Source organism: Poecilia mexicana, unplaced genomic scaffold (genome assembly GCF_051168715.1).
Source record: "Poecilia mexicana isolate PSO_F unplaced genomic scaffold, ASM5116871v1 scaffold_9, whole genome shotgun sequence".
Lineage (NCBI taxonomy): Eukaryota > Metazoa > Chordata > Actinopteri > Cyprinodontiformes > Poeciliidae > Poecilia > Poecilia mexicana.
This window is the reverse complement of record NW_028263378.1, coordinates 24,735,648-24,753,816: the sequence shown is the minus strand read 5'-3', so window position 1 is coordinate 24,753,816 and position 18,169 is coordinate 24,735,648. Positions and strand designations below refer to the sequence as shown.

At 37.3% G+C, this 18,169-nt stretch overlaps 2 protein-coding genes across 5 annotated transcripts in view; one reads left to right on the top strand and one right to left on the bottom strand.

Annotated features, from left to right (window-relative positions):
• The window catches only part of adgrd1 (adhesion G protein-coupled receptor D1), a 36,370-nt gene extending 30,302 nt beyond the window's left edge, over positions 1-6,068 (bottom strand). For 2 of the 3 annotated variants that reach the window (XM_015010546.2, XM_088009035.1), the window contains exons 1-7: positions 5,202-6,068; positions 5,088-5,124; positions 4,646-4,762; positions 3,443-3,541; positions 3,019-3,141; positions 2,429-2,605; positions 114-371 (exon numbers count right to left, since the gene is read on the bottom strand). In XM_015010546.2, the coding sequence (XP_014866032.2) occupies positions 114-371; positions 2,429-2,605; positions 3,019-3,141; positions 3,443-3,541; positions 4,646-4,762; positions 5,088-5,124; positions 5,202-5,255 (865 nt within the window). In that variant the 5' untranslated portion in view covers positions 5,256-6,068. The remainder of the gene's footprint in view (positions 1-113; positions 372-2,428; positions 2,606-3,018; positions 3,142-3,442; positions 3,542-4,645; positions 4,763-5,087; positions 5,125-5,201) is intronic. The other variant, XM_088009036.1, reaches the window with a different exon arrangement.
• Positions 6,069-7,459: 1,391 nt separating this feature from the next.
• On the top strand, positions 7,460-15,069 carry stx2b (syntaxin 2b). Of its 2 annotated transcripts, XM_015010549.2 has the most exons (12): positions 7,460-7,933; positions 8,892-9,053; positions 9,130-9,204; positions 9,279-9,378; positions 10,323-10,397; positions 10,478-10,551; positions 10,762-10,870; positions 12,577-12,650; positions 12,822-12,959; positions 13,040-13,150; positions 13,259-13,378; positions 14,435-15,069. In XM_015010549.2, the coding sequence occupies exons 2-11, from the start codon at positions 9,024-9,026 to the stop codon at positions 13,352-13,354; spliced, it is 882 nt and encodes a 293-aa protein (XP_014866035.1). In that variant the 5' UTR covers positions 7,460-7,933; positions 8,892-9,023; the 3' UTR covers positions 13,355-13,378; positions 14,435-15,069. The 2 variants fall into 2 exon arrangements, with proteins under 2 accessions (XP_014866035.1, XP_014866036.1); XM_015010550.2 differs by lacking the exon at positions 7,460-7,933 and having other exon boundaries at positions 8,429-9,053; positions 14,438-15,069.
• Positions 15,070-18,169: the final 3,100 nt, after the last annotated feature.

Below are 18,169 nucleotides of genomic sequence, written 5' to 3'. Positions count from 1 at the left end.
TTAACGTTAACCCCTGTTTGCTCAGAGTCAAAAGGGAGGAAACAATTTAATAGACAAAGACTGCATGTGCTAGAAAGACAGGAAATACTTTCCAAGAGAGCACGTTGTCCTACCTACAGCTGCTCTGTAATAGAGTTTGATCTGATGGGGAGAAAGGGCCCTTTTCCAGATGGCAAATTCATCGAAAGCCCGCGTTACATAATGACGATGTGCCCTGTTGTTCTCGGTTTTGAGGAAAACATCAGAACCGAAGTCTGCAGAGCTCTCTGAGGTAGAGCCGGAGGGATCACTGCCACACAGAGTCCCATTGATGAAAACCTTTAGACCGTCCTTCTTGGTCCAGGTGAACAGAACGTGTGTCCAATATGGGCCTGAAAAGGGAAACAAATATATATATTTACTGAAAGATTACAATTAAACAGCATTCAGTGAATGCTCTCATAGATAAAAATACTTTTTTGGGAAAATGTTGATCTAATTTTCAACACAGAACAGCTAATTTCTGAAGTGAGGGGTTTAAAGGAAGTCTTACAGCAATGTGCGACTGATTAATTCAGATTCAAAGTATCAGAAAAGATTTCCACTTCTAAATTAGATTTAGAAGTGGAAAAACCTCAGACTTTCCAGAGTTTTGGGAACCGTTCTAATCATTTCTCAAACTTGATTTTTGTAAATTTTTGCCCTTAGGTTAAAATATAATGCATGAAACAACTTCACCCTTCAAAAATGTATATCATAACACAACGATCTGAAAAAGCGCTTTTGTCCTTTTATCTTACAAAGTCATTTTATAAAGATGCTGTTGCTTAAAAACCAAGATTTACTCAGGTGATACTTATTACAAAAAGGCTGGTCTATGTGATGTCAGCTGCTGGTCGCAGGTTCTCCATCCATCTTTACAAAACTTGATTTCATCAAAAACCATTACTGTGGTTACTTTCAAAAAGTTATCAGCAGTCCTTTTCTCTGTGTGGCGTCCATTTTAATAGGCACAGAGCTAAAGCTGAACATTAAAAACTGAACATTTTCATAATAGACTGGATTTTTTTTTTTTTTGGCAAAATGCTTAGGCGAAAATATTAGTACACACTCCTTACTGAGCTCAGTCAACATGTTTTTCTTGTCGATGAAACATCTGCGATTGAAATCGTTTACGCAGTTCATCAACATATGTGTCTTAGTGTTTCCCAAAACATTTGCTATTACAAAGTGCAAGGAAGTAAATGAACAACAAGAAGGTCCCACAGGACAATACATTCACTGTGTGAAAACACATCTGCCTGGAGACCACAATGCATTTCTTTTTTGCTTACAATATAAACCATATGTGCCAAGACCTCCACCACTTCTCAACTCATTCAGAATTCCCTCCGAGTATACCGCTCCATTTTCAATTTTAATTAAGAAAGTTGCTCACATGCCGCCCGGGGGTTCATTAAATCACCATTTTAATGTTTTCCTCACACTTGTGAAGTGGAAGAGGGACAGCTGACAGATTAGGACATTCTGTGCTACAGATCTGGCATGACACTCTGTGAGAATCAGGCAGCTTTTGATCTTCTGGAACAGCGAATTCAAGCCCAGATTGAGTTTGCCACTTCACGAAACGTTGAGCAGCCAGAGCAAAAACATTTATGGTTAAGGCACAAAATGTTACTGCGATAGAATTACAGTTTTTAAATCTGTCCTAACAAGATCGCACGTAAACCTTTCTCCCTGGTTACCGCAGCTAAGATGTTCTGTTGATTGACAACACTTCGCAGGTCTAACCCTCCTATTACCATCGAGTTAGCACGGATGGAAAATGCCAGGAGTTCCTCACAGCCATAAAATCAGAGTTAATTCTAGTTGCCTGGATAAAGGTTTTGACGTAAGGGAGGTAAAAAGCTCAGCTATGTTTCTGCTCCAACTCAAAAATGATCTCAGGCAAAAGTCTTACGGCAATATTAACTAACACCAAGTTTATGCTGTATGTTTACTCTTAATATAACCCATAAAAATCATTTCCATAAAGCCTTGGAGCTTTCAATGAGTATGACTGACCCAACACTTTCAGATGAATTCTAATCAAACTTATGTTGTTAGGATTTAGTCAATCTTGACTACTATATTGGCAAAATAATCTGGTTGAACTATGCCAAATTAAAATTTTTGCTAACATGTCAAGTTATTTTGCATTTTCACACATGAGGCAGGCATTATTTCACTTTACACATGAAATGGCTGCATATTGAATAAGATGCACTTTTGTTTTGCTACGGCAAACAGACTTGCCAAGTCAACAGTGAGAGCATATGGTGTCAGTTAAAACCAGGAGAACAATAAATCTGTGTAGTGAAAGATTTGATCAAATTGAACACAATTCACATGGATGTGTACGAATCGTTTTCTCAAGTAGTATTATGTTATAAATTTGTTTTTGCTGTACCTGAAATGGGAATCTCTGCTCTCCATCTGTGTTTGTCGTCTTGCGTGTAAAGCTCCACGCATCCCTTGTGAGAGTCTGCAAAGACTGTGAAGCTGTTGGAGATGACTTTTGCACCAGACGCCACAGCAAAGTTGGAATCTGGCTTTTGGTTTTTCCAAAAAAAGGAGAAGGTCACACCTAGAAAAAGATTGTTTTAATAGATTAAAGATTTTTCCAAAAACCTACAATGGTGTATAACACAGAGAGCTATATTCAGCTCAAAAAGACACACTTTTTTATATATGTATGTGTATGTATATACATATATATATATATATATATATATACACACACACACACACACACTTTCTAACAAGAAGACAAAACTTATTCAGTTTTGGTTCTTTTTGGATTACCAAAATTGTTATTATTTGCTAAAACTATTAGAGACAATGTTTTTAATCATGCTTTTCCATCGTCACGGTAAAATTGTCTTACTTGAAAATGTTTTGGGCATCCTCTCATACGCTTCTCACTAAGGTTTGCTAGAATTTTGGCCCATTCCTCCAGACAGAACTGAAAGCATAACGTATGAAATGCGCTGCACCTACCATCCAGAGCACAGAGGTTCAGATCACTGACGCAGGAGTTCTGGTAGTTTCCAAAGTAAAGAAAGAGGCCGCTGTTATCACAGTCCAGAAAGATACCCTTATTGTGTACTCCTTCAACAATGTCTGTAGCAAAACATAAATTACAGAAACACATTTGCTTCATGATTTAAAATTGTGAGATAAGTAAAGAGTTTGATGTACATATTATGGTTTTCTATGTTTTTCTGTGTACTTTTAATTTTAAACCAATATGAGTGACTTCCTACCAACACCAATTGACAAAGCTACAGGATTTATATCATACAGTTAAGCTACGCTCTTGTGCTGCAAGGACAAACAAGCAAAGAACCAAAAGGTGTGCAATGATTTGCTGCAGTGTGTGATGCACAAATGACTGTGTGAGCGGAAAGTGATGGATTCTCACCTACTATTGCGGAAATGTTAGTGTAGGCAGAGTCATTGGTATACACATAGGAAGAGTTATGGGAAGAAGGGAGCACAGTGTGGTTGTGGATTCTGACAGCTGGACAAAAAAGACAAGAAGACAAAAACCGTAATTTCCACCCGGAGAACAGTGACAGGAGAACAACGGGAGGGACGTGCTGCACAGGTATGAAACAGAGTGATGCTGGTGAAGGTAAACACAGAGTGATGCCACACAACATGCTCGCATCCATACCCGATCCCTCTTAAACATTTATGGCGTTTCACTCAGTACAACTCAGTACAACTAAAGTCATGGAGTGGCTTGGAAACGTATTCACACCCTTTAGGCTTCTCAAATTTGGTCACATGACAACTGTAGACCTCAATGTTTTTATTGGTCTGAAGCAATACTCTAAACTTAAATATTGTGTTTTCATTAGGTGCAAGGAGAAAATCACCGTGCTTAACTGAAAGCATCATTTACTGTGTAGCTAATCAATATAATGTGTTTCACTTAGTGAATGGAGTTATTAAAATAAATTAACTTCTCAATACTGCCCAGCTTTATTAAATATGACTACATAAGGATGATACTAGAAGTAAATCTTTTAGAGGTTGCAGAAAATTTGAGTCTAAGTAGCTATCCGTACAAATCTACACATAGTCTTAGATATACAATACAATATTTCAGATAAAAGTATACTTTTCTTATTCGAGTGGTTAAGTCAAAGGTCTGATCTAAATCCAATGAGTAGTCTGTAATAAAAGTTCAAATTTTCTCTTTAAGATGATCCATCGACTTGACTGACCTTGAGCAATTTTGCGCAAGAAAAAAAAAGGCAAACATTTCAGATAACAGGTGTGTAAAGTTCATACAGACACACCCCGAAAGACCTATCGCAATAACCGCAGGGTGCTACGGACTGAATACAAATGTTCACAGTTTTATTTCTATAAAGTAACTAAAAACAATAATCATACGCAACTTTTTGGCGGCCTATCACATCAAATCTCAGGGAACGAAACTTCTGATTGCAAAGTGACAGAATGTGGCAAAGTTTAAGGGGCGTGAATACTTTCTGCAAGACACTGAATGTGATTGAACAGGCAGGATAACCGTGGCAGGAGTGCGAACAGTGAACAAAAAAGGGCTTTCTAGGAAGGACCCGGATGCAAACACGGCGGCCATGTATGCTCGTACTTATTTTGCTGCCGCTGACATAACGCGGACTGCTTCCAATCTGGTCCAGCAGCTCATGTATCCCGTCCACCACATCAAGAGGCCAATAATGTGAAGCCGTGGCCAACACCTGCAGGCCTGGACAAGAAGATCACAGGTAAACAAGCGTCCCTAAAGGACACTGCTCAGAGTTTATTATTACGCCAGCGTCCAGTTTCAGACGTCGGTGGGATAAAGAGATTGATGATGATGAATCAAAACAGCTGCAAAAGCTGTTTATGTGGCAGACCATTCTGATTAACAAGCCATAAACAAATAACATCCCTCCATAGAAACAGACACTGGAGCACATTGTTTCCTCAAGTTATTGTATATATTCCAACCAGGATGTGGTCATTTGATATGTTGATCTGATAGCAAACAAAAGCGCAGCACAATGTCCGTATGGAAAACTTGCCACTACCTGCATGATTCTCATTTGGCGCCACCTGAGCACAGACCTGCAAAAGATGAATCTGATGTTTAATAAAGTCTGACATGCAGAAAATGAGCTGAAAGCTTGAAGTTGTTATCTTACCTTAAAGCATAAGACAAAAGCAGTAAGAAGTCGAATATGCAAACAAAATTCCATTGCTCTTGAGAACTGTACAATGTTATCTTTCTGAAACAGCCTAATTCCCTTCACAAAGATAACTCCAAGAGCAGTTAGTCATTGTCCCAGGATGAGGATAAAATAGTCCATGTGTCCAATCCGATAGATGCTACAATAAAAGTTCTAACAGTAATGTTTTTTTTTTTTAAAAAGGGGCCCAGATTAGATAACTTGAGGGGGAAAAAAGAACCCCACTTCACAAATTATTGTGTCATAATAGCAAGTTCTGAAGCCAAAAGTCCCACGCAGAAAGTCACAATTCGTCATCCACACATTCAGCTGCTTCTTTAAGTTTCTGCGCCTTGCATCTGGAAACAGCGAGGTGTAGTGGAGCACAGCTGGAGCGCACTGGCTGGCTGGACTCTACGTGGGAATTGCAAATGTGATGTCATTGTTGGACCCTACGAGGAGGGGCGTTCAAGTTGTGCGCAAATGGAGGGATTTGTGCGTAATTGAAGATTGCGTGGCAAATGAAAGAGTGTAGGTCCAAATTTTAGACACACGAGTGCGTAAAAAAAACAAAAAAAAACAACAAAAAAAAAACATATTGGATTTATTTCCTGTGCGAGTACAACAAATTATGTAATATTTTCGCAGCCTCTACATAAAAAGGGCAAAGCTGTCGAAATTAACGCTTAACAAAATATTTATCCATCCATAAATTTCGCAAAGTACATCTGACGTTTCAAATCCGAGTGAATTTGCATATTTTCACTGTCATTTTGTAGCCACGTGTTGCCACATCTTCAATACTGCTGCCGTTTACTACCCGCAAATAACTTAATTTCCTCCTAATCTGCCAAACCATAAGTGGTTTTATTTGTCTGTATAGTTCGGTATTTCTGATTGTTTTATATAAAATTTTATATAATCGTGAAAATGCTCAGTTGTCAAGTATTACTTAACCGTATTTTTGTTATATTCTAATAATGTCTGTGAGAGATTATTGGTGTCGTTTACCTCGACGAAGTGCTGCAGCAAAAAAAAACCCGACTCATAAGCAATGGTTTCAGTGCATAAGTACGAGATGGTTCGATAGGTACGAAACAGCAAGAGGATGGGACGAAATGGTAAATAAGTGGAGATATGAATCGACAGTGTCTCACTGACGGAGCCCATTAGGACCCACCATAAAACCTCTGAGCAGCCTCCAGCTGCTTGTAGAAGCAAACTCTTGCAAGTAGAAGCAAGAAAAAGCGGGGTAGAAAATTATCAAAATGTTAAAAGTATGAAATGACGGAAAGAAACAGCACCAATAAATGAACATATAAAAAATACAATTAAAAAGGACTAAAAGGAAAAAGAAAAACAAACAACAAAATATGACACCATGACTTTTATGTATAAAATAAATACCTATATTTGACTATTACTTTAGATTTTTGAAACTTATAAGTTTTTTTTTTTTATATTCACAATCGACACCTGCTCCGTTTCCCTATGCAATCTTGAGACCAAATCAAGGTAAACAGTGCCACCTTGTGGTCAGGTAAATAATACTCTGGCCGTTTAATTCAATCCAGTCTTGCACATTTATTATTTATTAACAAAACCTTCTCATGTAACTCGACTGGTGTCCTTGCAGCTGAGCTTTAGGAAAAAACGGTTGGATTCACATTGTTAGGCCTATCAGACCTATTAGATTTTCCTCTTTGTGCACTGCTAAAATTTAACCACTGACACTGCTGCAACAATTTGCATACATTTTTAGAAATATTTTGATGATTGATTAATTACAATTAGAAAAGCCTAAAAAAACCCTTTAAATTTATTTACGTTATTTAAATGGTAGGTAAATTAAATGAAGCCAGATTTATCATTTACATTTTATTTAATGGAAATACAAACAACTGCATAATCAGTAGCTCAATAATACATGCATAGCGTGTGTTTGACATTCATTCATTGCCGTCTTCCTTATTCTACATTTAAAATCTATAAGCTTAAAATAGTCTTTCAATATTAGTCATTAGTGTGATGTCACATGGTGCACTCACTCTTCAAGTTCAGAAAGAGACCGGAGGCAGCTTGTATGAAATATTTTCCTTCTGCGTCTAATGGGTCGTTCCTGACAGCAGCGATTTTGTTCGTGTATCTTATCCTTGCATAATGGTCAAGAATGTCCACATATTATCTTTTTGTTGGTCTCGACCGTAGGTCTGCAATGAATAGCACATGCGCTTACCTACTAAGATGGCGCGGATCACTTCCGGTTCAGACTTGTTTTATCACAGCTGATACTTATTAAAAGCTGCGTGAAACTTAAATCTTAAATTTCTGGTTCAAGACAGAGACATTTTCAACCACAAAACTACTGGAGAAAGGCACCAGCCCAGGATGGATGGAAGACTATGCTGACAGTTCTTACTGTTCTCACTGCGTTAATCGTTGCAACGCGTTTATGTTGACGTTATCCAACATCTAAACGGTGAATCGAACATGAACCGGAAATGTTCTGGCTGGATTCCATTGGCGGAAGTTGATTCAGATACTGTTGCTATAGAAATCGGCAAGTCCTGTGTTTTCAACTATCGCGTCGGACGTGTCAATAAGAAAAACATCGATTATATATATAAATATAAAAAACCAACAACAACACATTACTTAAGCAAAGACCCAAGCAATTTAGCTTCACCAGCAGCAGGGTTCATCCAGAGGTGAGAAAAACTCAGCATTTATTTTGATATCCCACTTCCGCTTATCTGCAAGCTAATTTGCATATTAGCTAAATATTTAGCTTGTATCTATATTTAGTTTCGAGCTAAACATTTAGGTCCAAATAATATTTGGCTAGCATCCTAAATATTTAGTTATCAAGCACATTTAGTTTGAAAATTAAACGCTTAATTGGCAAAATATTTACTTTCGGGCTAAATATTTAGGTTGTAAACTAAACCGTTAGCTTGTGAATTAAATATTTAGTCGAAGTTCTGCTAAATGTATGAATAACATGGTGAAAATATAACCTTAAAAAAAATATATATATATATATATATATATATATATATATATATATATATATATATATATATATATTTATCAGCTTAGAGTTGTTAATTTTTTATTGTGTAATTTTACAAACGGCACCACATCGTTTAAGCATAATTTGTTACTAAAATATAATTTAACCGCTAGAAAATTACATTAGTAAACTTGCTTGCTTGAACAAAATTCGTAAGAATTTTATTTATAAAATTTGTAAGAACTTTATTACCCAGTATTTGATGACCTCCAAAACAAAATGGTCGTGTTTGTCTATTTAGCAGTTTTTGAGGGGAGACTTTTATTTGTTCTGTAGACAGAGCGGTGTGTGTTGTGCGCAGGTGGGGGTGTTGTTTCTATGTACGTGAAACCGAGCTGGGAAAGGAAGCGTATTCTCGGTGGGGCGGTATTGTAGATCTGTGGCGGATTTCAAGCGTCGTCGTGAGGGAAATATACTCTACAAAAACAAAAACAAAAAAATAATAAGAAGAATTAAAAAATTACAGATACATTTTAATCGGCTGTTTTTGCAAAGGTGCCGCTTTAATCCACTTTAAATACCAACTTCAACACCTCTGCGAGGGTTGTCTTGTCAAAGGAGAGGAGATCTTATCAGTTGAACTTTTCCGACAGTCACCGGAGCTTCTGTCCTCAGAATGGTGGGCCTGCTGTAAGACCACACATGGAGGTTTTTAAGAAGGATCTTGGTGTGTTTCGCTGAAATTACCTGAGCAGGAGATGCAAGGATCGGACTAGGAGAGTGTAATGAAGGATCGTCTGGCTGAACTGGCTGCTGTAAGTGCTACTACCTCAGCCTGAGCCGACACTACAAGTTGTACAAAAATGCATTCTTGTTTTTAAATCTTCACAGAATAAAAGTCAAGTAGAGGAGGTTGCCGTCACTGAGGACTGCGGTGATGGCTTCATGGAGAGTTATTTCAGAAGGGTAGGTATGCATATTAAGATTGGGGTTAATTTAACACAACAATGAGTTATTTGTCTGTTATTTGACTAATTAAGGTGGAGGAAGTTAGAGGACTCATTGATAAAATCTCCTACCAAGTGGAGGAGGTGAAGAAGCTGCACAGCACCATCCTGTCTGCGCCCAATCCAGATCACAGTAAGTAAAAAAATAAATAAATAAATAAACAAATAAATAAATATATATATATCTATATATATATATATATATATATATATATATATATATATATATTTTTTTTTTTACAGATACAATTTAATCGGCTGTTTTTGCAAAGGTGCCTGTGTGTGTATACACACAGGTATTTAAAAATGCTGTGTTTGTTTCTTCATATGTTCAGTAGACATTTGTATTTTGGATGGTTCTTAAGACTGAAGTAATCAAAACTATTTGGGCTCAATTGGAGTTTTTGGTCAGTAGATTTACTTTGCTTCTGGATAGAAATGAAAAGCTTGTGGAACGGAAATCTGTGAACAAAAAACAGCCCCAAACATCTGAGGCCATTATAGGTTGAGGTCTCACCCATCCTGTTACAGACCACTCAAAGTCTGAGCACACTGTTATGTATGGAGGCATATGGAAAGTATGGTTTATTATTAAACAAAATAAACAACTAAATCAAGTGATAAGCGGTGTTACTCTCCGTTAGTCCGTTTATTATCTGTTCTTATTCAGCCACTCACTGATTTGTCCATCATCCTGTGGAAATAGTTATAAATCCACAGTAAACCTCCGTATTTACTTTCTGGAAATTTCTGTCTGAAAAAAAAATTGGAAATTTTTGATTTTAAACAGATGATAGGAACCATGAAAAAGACATGAGAGTCTTCCTTTTGCATAAACGGGAGAACAGCAAGACAAATCCATGACAGATTAAAATGTCTTCCCATCATCGGCTTTTGTTTATTCATAACTGGGGAAAAACCTAGAAGTTGTGCATTTTGACCCTTGCTATGTTATCTTATTATGGCAGGATAAAATGAAAGGAGATTAAATTTGTACATAAAGACAATTACTCAGTAGGACACCTTCTTTTCTTGCCAATAAGTATAACCTGATGTATTTCCTTTCTGCATATGAAGGAACAAAGAGTCAGCTAGATGGACTGACCAACGATATCAAAGGAAATGCCGATGTGGTGCGAACTAAATTAAAATGTGAGTTTAGCTGTGATTGTTGCACTTTTCTGTTATGTGTCGTGTGAAGTCAGTTAATGCTGTCATCGTCCCTGTGCTAGTCATGGAACAAAGTATGCCGAAAGACGACGTCGTTAACAGAGCTTCTGTCGACTTCAGGATCCAGAAAACACAGGTCAGACAACCAGTCGATGGATATGTGAAAAAAACAATTACAAATCCTGTGTAGCTTCATTCACACCCATTGAGCTGTGGCATACCATAATTTAGCTTTTTGCGGAGCATTACTGAAAGCATAATCAACAATTTAAATTCTAAAAATCTCAATGTGAACCACTTTTGGGGAATCCTCACTGTCTGCCTTTATATTTTATCTTCTCATCAGCACTCTGTGCTGTCAAGGAAGTTTGTGGAAGTCATGACTCAGTACAATGAGACTCAAGTGTCCTTTCGGGAACGAAGCAAAGGAAGGATCCAGAGACAACTGGAGATAAGTAAGGGACTTGTATTAGATGTGCATTCCCTGAATGTGCATCCTTCATTGACATATGAAGTACAGAACAAGGCATCAGCTTCATTTCCTGTTGCAACTGCATGGAAACTTTAGATGTGTTGTTTTTATGAAAACTAAGTGAATACAGGTTGAAGGTTTGAACTGATTTTTTTAAACGTAAGCAGAAACAAAATATTTAAGAAGACTTATATAGTATATATTCCTATACAGTATAATTTATACACTATGAGCTATATAACATGCAAACATTTAAAGTCATGAAACAGCTCCCAGAATTTCATACTGAATATTTGAATTTCCTTGTTAGAGATAACAAATCTATAGTTTGATGTCCATATTTACAGCATAACAATAAGGAAAAGTATATAATAGAGCTGTTTCCTCAGTCCCTGTGGCTTTAATGATAGGCTCCATGACTCCACACCGCAGACAGAAGATACTGATACTGGAGACGTCTCCTGTGTTTAGGTTGCCAGGGAAATGGGCAGAGGACTCCGAGTAACCTGCGCAACATAACACACACACACAATCTTCAATCTCTGCTCACATAGAGTTACACAGTTTATTTAAATCACCCAGAATGGATAGAGTTTGTACTGGATGACAGGTCGGGCTCTTTGCTCTGTGTTTTTTGTTCGGTTTGTGTCCCTGAGGAATAGGCATTGCAAGAGGTGTGACACAATAAGCCCCTGCACAGCGATCTCGCTCTCTAGGGAGAGTGTTTCACAACACGAGGCAAACCTTTCTGTCTGTAGTGTTTCAGCTGGAGCTTCTTTGTGAGCAATGTCAAGGTCCTTTTTGTACCCAAGACTTTTTTAAAGAAATTAAACCTTTCTGTTCCGTCAGAATTACAAGTGCCAAATAAAATCTAATTAGAAAACACCAGTAGCAAGTAAATGGAATAAAATTTTGTTTCTGTTGTCCACAGGATATCAGCAAAGTGGTGTGTTTCTTTAGATGTTAGTGTAATCAGATAGCACTTGGGAGTGGAGCAATGCCTGACATTCAGCCAGAAGCAGCACTTGTTTAAGAAACCACTGTAATTCCTGAAGCAGCAATGTCTCTCTGTTGACCTTTGTTTAGTCTCCATGGTAAATAATTGTTTGTTCTGACCCACTTATGACCATTGTCACCACAACTTTCATTACTGCTTCAGAGATGCACTGCAGCTGCAGGACATAGGTTTCACAGCAGACATTTATGGTCTGGACAGAAGGATGTTGGCTACCAGCACAGATTACATCCAGCTAGATTTTAGAGATGTTGCCATGGAGTTGATCAAAAACAAAAACACAGCAGTCTCTTACTTGTGTGTTTGTGTGTTCTTGTACCTCTAAATAAACATCTGTTATCCAAGGGATGTACTTCAGCCACACGTGCTTATCCCCAGCAGTCATTGTGAAAAACAGTCCATCACAGCTTACTTAAAATCAGACTAATGCATAGTAATGATTAATAGACTAAGGAAGCAAAAATTAACCACAGGGGAAGTTGTTATAAATATCTAAAAGCAATCATAGAGCAATTTGTAGTTGCAGTTTCAAGTGAAAAAATAAACAGCAACATGGGGTTCGCATTAATATATCATGTCAGCAATGAGAAATCACTGAAATCCTTGTTAAAAAAATTTTGGTGAAAGTTGAGATTAGTGATTTCTGAAGAAGACTTCAATTATATCATTTGTAGCTGGAAGAGTGACCACCAATGAAGAACTGGAGGATATGCTGGAGAGCGGAAATCCATCAATCTTCACATCCGATGTACGTCTGTTACTTCATACATGCGTCTTATTCTGATTGATTTAAAGTCTGTTCCTCTGACTTGGCCTTGTTGAGGTCAGTTGGTCTACATCAGCTGCATTTTCTTATACAGGTAGGAAATTCCTTTAGCTGTGTTTCAGAAAGTCCATAATATTTTTGTTTTCCCTACAGATCATTTCTGATTCCCAAATCACTCGTCAAGCCTTAAATGAGATAGAATCCCGTCACCAGGACATAATGCGTCTGGAGTCCAGCATCAGAGAGCTTCATGCGATGTTCATGGACATGGCAATGCTGGTAGAAACTCAGGTATTAGCTCAGCTGGACGCTTCTGTGTCACAATGCCTGTCAAATATTGTCATTTTAGGGCTAATGCAAACTTTTAACAGGGGGATATGGTGAACAACATTGAGAATAATGTCTCTAATGCAGCTGAGTATATTTATCGTGCAAAAGAAGAGACTAAAAAGGCAGTGAGATACCAGAAGAAATCGCGTAGGGTAAGTGTTCTTTTTATGTCTAACACAGAAACATAAAATATGCAAGTTCAAAGAAGTTATGTCCAATTACAAAATATTTAAAGTTTTCATTACCACTTTACTTGGCAGAAATACATGATCCTCGCCTTTGCCCTGTTGATCCTTTTTGCTGTCATCGCACTAATTGTCGGCCTGTCTGTCGGACTAACCAAACGCCCTCAGTGAGGCCTGCTGTCATCATTGCATGAGGTAACAGCCACACCACAACTACAAACTTAAGTTTTTTTTAGAGCGGAAAATTAATTTAGCCATTCATTTAAAAAAAAAATAAAGACATGTAGTATATTGCTAAAAGTAAAGATGCAGCAATTAAAGATTTGCATCAGATTTCAGAAGTAGGATTTTTGTTTTTAGTTCATTTTCAATTTTACTTATTCACATTTCTCTTTAACTTCAGTCAAAATAACTTTTCTAGCCTTCCAGCCCTGTAAGATTACAAATTGCATACTTTAGGTTCCCAGGCTCCTTCTCATCTTTTCTGAAAGACAAAGACAGAAATCAGTTGGAGATGAGATTTTAAGTCTTCACCATCTAAGATTTGTGATTAACATGATTAACATAACAAACAGTAAACTGGAGTCTCTGTCTGTATTCAATAGAGATTGCGCAACCTCACCTTAACTCTAATATTCCTACAAGGCTTTCAACATTTCCAGTATTGTAAACTCAAAGGAATAAAGTAGCATATTTGCTGTAATATGATCAATGGTCCTGGTATCTGGTGAAGCTGGCTCCTTGTCAGCTCACTGCTTTGCTAACTGAACAAAATGTTCAAAGACAAGTGTGAACTGATGTCCTGTGGCAAGTGCCTCCTATTGAACTTGATAAAGTCAAACAACTGCAGAGGTACAGAACAGCACAGGGGCAAAATGAGCAGCACTGTCCAAAGTGTAGCTCTTTCATTTTGGTAAGTAAATGAACAAGTGCTATGCCTACATAGAAAGTACAGCTTTTAATTTGCTGCCTCACTCAATTTTTAAACACACCACTATTACCAAAATAGCTAAAGTTGAGTCTTCTTTTAGTTACAGCTTCCACATTGAGGAGTGTTGTTATTAATGCAGCCAGTAATTCTTAGATTAAATGCGTTTATGATTTTGGAGTTTCAGACTGGCCAGTCACAAAGTTAAACAACCAAGTTCTCTGTTCATCTCTCCTTGAAAAGTTTAATGCATTTCTAAGTACTACTTTCTAGTGCTACTTTTCTGCAACAGTGACTAATTTCCCCATTTGTCCTGATTTCAGCAGGCATTTCTCTACCTCGCCTTGTTTGGAGGATCCTACTTTTACTTTTACTGTTACTCAGAAAGGTTGGAGTTTTAAGACTAATGTACTTCTTGGTTCACAAGATGTCAGGAAAAATGCTTTGACTACTTCCACCATATGATTACCATCTTCCATTTATTACTATTACAAGATTAATTTCCTTAGCACAGAGAAGTAAGTATAATGTAGTGCAGTTTTCACAAGATTCAGATTTCTGTTTAACTGCACTCAAAATACCTCTTCTAGCCTCTCTGCCCTTTGTGAGCGGAAAATGTCTCATTTAATTTTAAAAGACTCAAACGTTGTAATCTTCATGTCTAATGTTTTAATGTGAACTTGTTTTGTTTTCCATCTTTTTATGTCTTACTGCTGTATGTTCATTCATTTTAATAGAGTATGAAGCCATTATGACTTGGGTGTACTTTTTAAATAGAAAAATACATAACTTTTATATGACCTTATATGGTGTGTAATGACTGAAATAATTGTGAAAAAAGTGATGCATTAATGCAATACTCTTGGAAAATTATTTCAGGAGCACCCATTTGAGTTGTTTTGTATTTTGTACTGAAACTAAATAATTGAATCATTTGATTAAAATACTAAGAATAAAAGGTTTGTGCGGAATTACTTTTTTTCTTTTTCATTGTTATGCTGATTGAATTTGATTTAAAGTAAACATATGGATTAAAACTGCACAGCTTAAAATTATATATATATATGTGTGTGTGTGTAAAATGTCAGTGTCTTTCAATCATTTTGAAAAGCTTTTCTTCGTCCCTCCATCTTTATCCCCCTCCCTCTTCCGCTTTCTGTTTTATTGTACCACTGATAACTTTTTTTCCCTACATCTCCATCTTTACCTCACTGTTGTCAAGTGCACAATATACGACGATTCAAATTTAAAAGGAAAAAAAACGATCCTAAGTGTGTGGGAGGGGAGTGCGGAGAGCCCCTAATCAGTGCCATTCCTCTGTTATTGATCATTTCATACATGCACAAACAGCTGTTAAATACAGAAAATGCCGACTAGAAAAAATAGTTCCCGTTTTGGCGCCCCCTCTAATGCTGCACCCTTATGCATTGCATGCAGCGCATACCCACTTTTTGCGCCACTCGTCATGCTTCGCCGTTAATATGAGCGCATCCAAGCCTCAAAGCACAGGTGGAAGATAAGTAAACAAAACAATGCCGCAAGAAAAGAACTCATTCTTCAGGGATAGAGAACATAAAGAGGAGGAATAGAAAAAAAAAAGCAAAGATAAAGGTATGTTGGGCATGTCTCTGTAATATAATTCTTCGTAGAGCTGCTAATAGCTTGATAGCAACCTTGAACGGTCCAGTTCAACAGCCAAACATTTATGCCAGCGTCTTGTATTTGCGTGAAACTAAGTTTAACATTAAATGAATTGATTCTCGTGGTTGGTCCTCTAAATGTCTGAGGGTTTTTGGTTTAAAACGGTGTATTCAATAAGGAGCCAAACGTAAACAGTTTCTTTATTTAGTTCACTTCCGCCTGAATATCGCTGTATCACTGCACAGGAACTCCAATTATTTTTCTTGATTGGAACCGGATGGTTATTATGAATTTCAGTGAAATTACTTGTAATATGTTTTTTTTCTTTAAAAGTCAGGTGTTTTATCGCTGTCTCACTTTTATATCTGTAATAAAGGGTGAATCTGTAATGAGAAATGATGAAGGTGGAGCCTTAGGAACCTGGAGTTTAATTCCAAGTATTATGGAAAAAGTGCCTGTGAGCAAACAAGGACTAGCACTTCTGGGGCCCTCTGGACTCATAAATGTGAAGTGTCTCAATTTAACATTTTCCAAATAATCACTGTTGTAATTAAGTTCACTGTGGTATAGCATCAACACTGTAAATGCAGTAAATAGTCTGAAAAATATTGTAGCTTGCAGTTTGACTTCTGAGGCCGATGTTAAAAAGAGACTTCAGGTTCCAGTATTTCATACATTGTTTATATGATATGTCAGCGTTTCGGAAAGTACGTGCATTTTGTGTTTATATTTGTTTAAAAAGTAATGACAAAGTGGGATATGTTGTGTGTTTTTCAACAATTTGGCATATCTTTACATCATTTTGACATTTTATATAAGATTCTTACAACCTTGGAATTAAAACAGGGAAACTTTAATTTTCTTTGCCATTAGTTTACTTTCAATGAAGTTTCCCAAACACACGAAAACTAGAGGTGTGCCGATCGATCGGTCACCGATCATAATCGGGCCGATTTCCGTGAAAAAGTGCATGATCGGTGATCGGCGATCATTGGCTCTTGTTGCCGATACCGATCACCTGCTTCTCATTTCGCAGCCTGCCTGTGCAGCTGGCCTCCTTTTTCCTTCACTCTGCGCAAACGCGCAGCAACAAATCCTAAGCGATGTGTAACTATAACGCACTGAGTGAATGGGGAAGTTTGCGTGTTGCGGCGGAAAATTAAAGCAGGTCAAAATGCATCAACACAACGAAGCTAATACAACATAAAAACAATGCCATACTTGACGGAGTTTGGCTACATCGAGGCTCACTGCAGTAAAAAAGACATACGGAGGATCAGATATTGTATTATTTAGCCTCTTCAGAGCCTTCATATGTTATCAGTCTGTTAAAGATAGTATTATCAATAGCCGTACAATTTGCAGAATGCCTGTTTTGTTTAGTTTTCTTCTTGGAAAAAGTTATTAAAAACAAGTTTTTGTCTAAATTAAGGTGAATTCATGGTTCCTTTTTCTACATAATGTAACCGGTAGGGTTTATGATAAAAAATAAATAAATAATAATTATGTGATCGGTATCGGTGATCGGTATCGGTGATCGGCCCTCATGGGTGATCGGTATCGGTATCAGCAGGAAAAAACTTGATCGGCACATCTCTAACGAAAACACAAGAAAAACTAATGTCCCAGTGTAAATCACATTTTTATTAAAGCAGATAGGATTAATAATGCAGATAAATAGAAATTTAAAGGGTTTAAATTAGGGCTGTTGTAAACGAATATTTTAGTAATCGAGTAATCTATCGATTATTCTTACGATTAATCGAGTAATCGGATAAAAAAAAATTCTACAATGAAATATTGGTAAATCTGGCATAATACCGGTGTTACTATCAGATGTCAATATCAGTCCAATTTTTCATATTTGAGCATCCCTAACAGTTGCTTTTTTGTAGTTTAGAAAACTAACCTGTAACAATAATAGCTCACTTTCTAAGTTAACCAGAAGAAAAGTTATAGAAAAATCTGAAATTATATTGAATTTAATAACAAAGAGGCAGGCTCACAAATATGCTTATAAAAAATGTCTACAATCCAGCTTTTAGTTTATGTATTCATCTTCAGTGAGTTTAATAGATTAATTAAACTCACCTTGCCACCTAACCTGTCACGCTTTGGGTTTGAAAATACGGGAAATGCCGCCTGGAGTGGGAGGAGAGGGCGAATGAACGAACATGGGGTGGAGCGGAGGAAATAGACCAGCGGACTGACGAACCGTTAGACCGGGGGACGAACACGGGGGGAAGCAATACGGGATATTTACGACACCTTCACTGGTCACACTCAGAAACTCATCTACCAGCCATGTGCGATGCGCTCCGCCACCCGTTTCTTCAGACCGGGATATGAAATTTATTGTGCGGTTCGTCGGTAAAGCTACATTTACACGGTAAGCATCAGCTACTCAGCCGCCCGCC

Bases quoted from the DNA above. Each gene is read 5' to 3' on its own strand.
- stx2b (XM_015010549.2), top strand. From the start codon at position 9,024: ATGAAGGATCGTCTGGCTGAACTGGCTGCT. The intron at 10,552-10,761 runs GTCAGACAACCA...TCTTCTCATCAG, and splicing joins TCAGGATCCAGAAAACACAG to CACTCTGTGCTGTCAAGGAA. The intron at 12,651-12,821 runs GTACGTCTGTTA...TTTTCCCTACAG, and splicing joins CATCAATCTTCACATCCGAT to ATCATTTCTGATTCCCAAAT.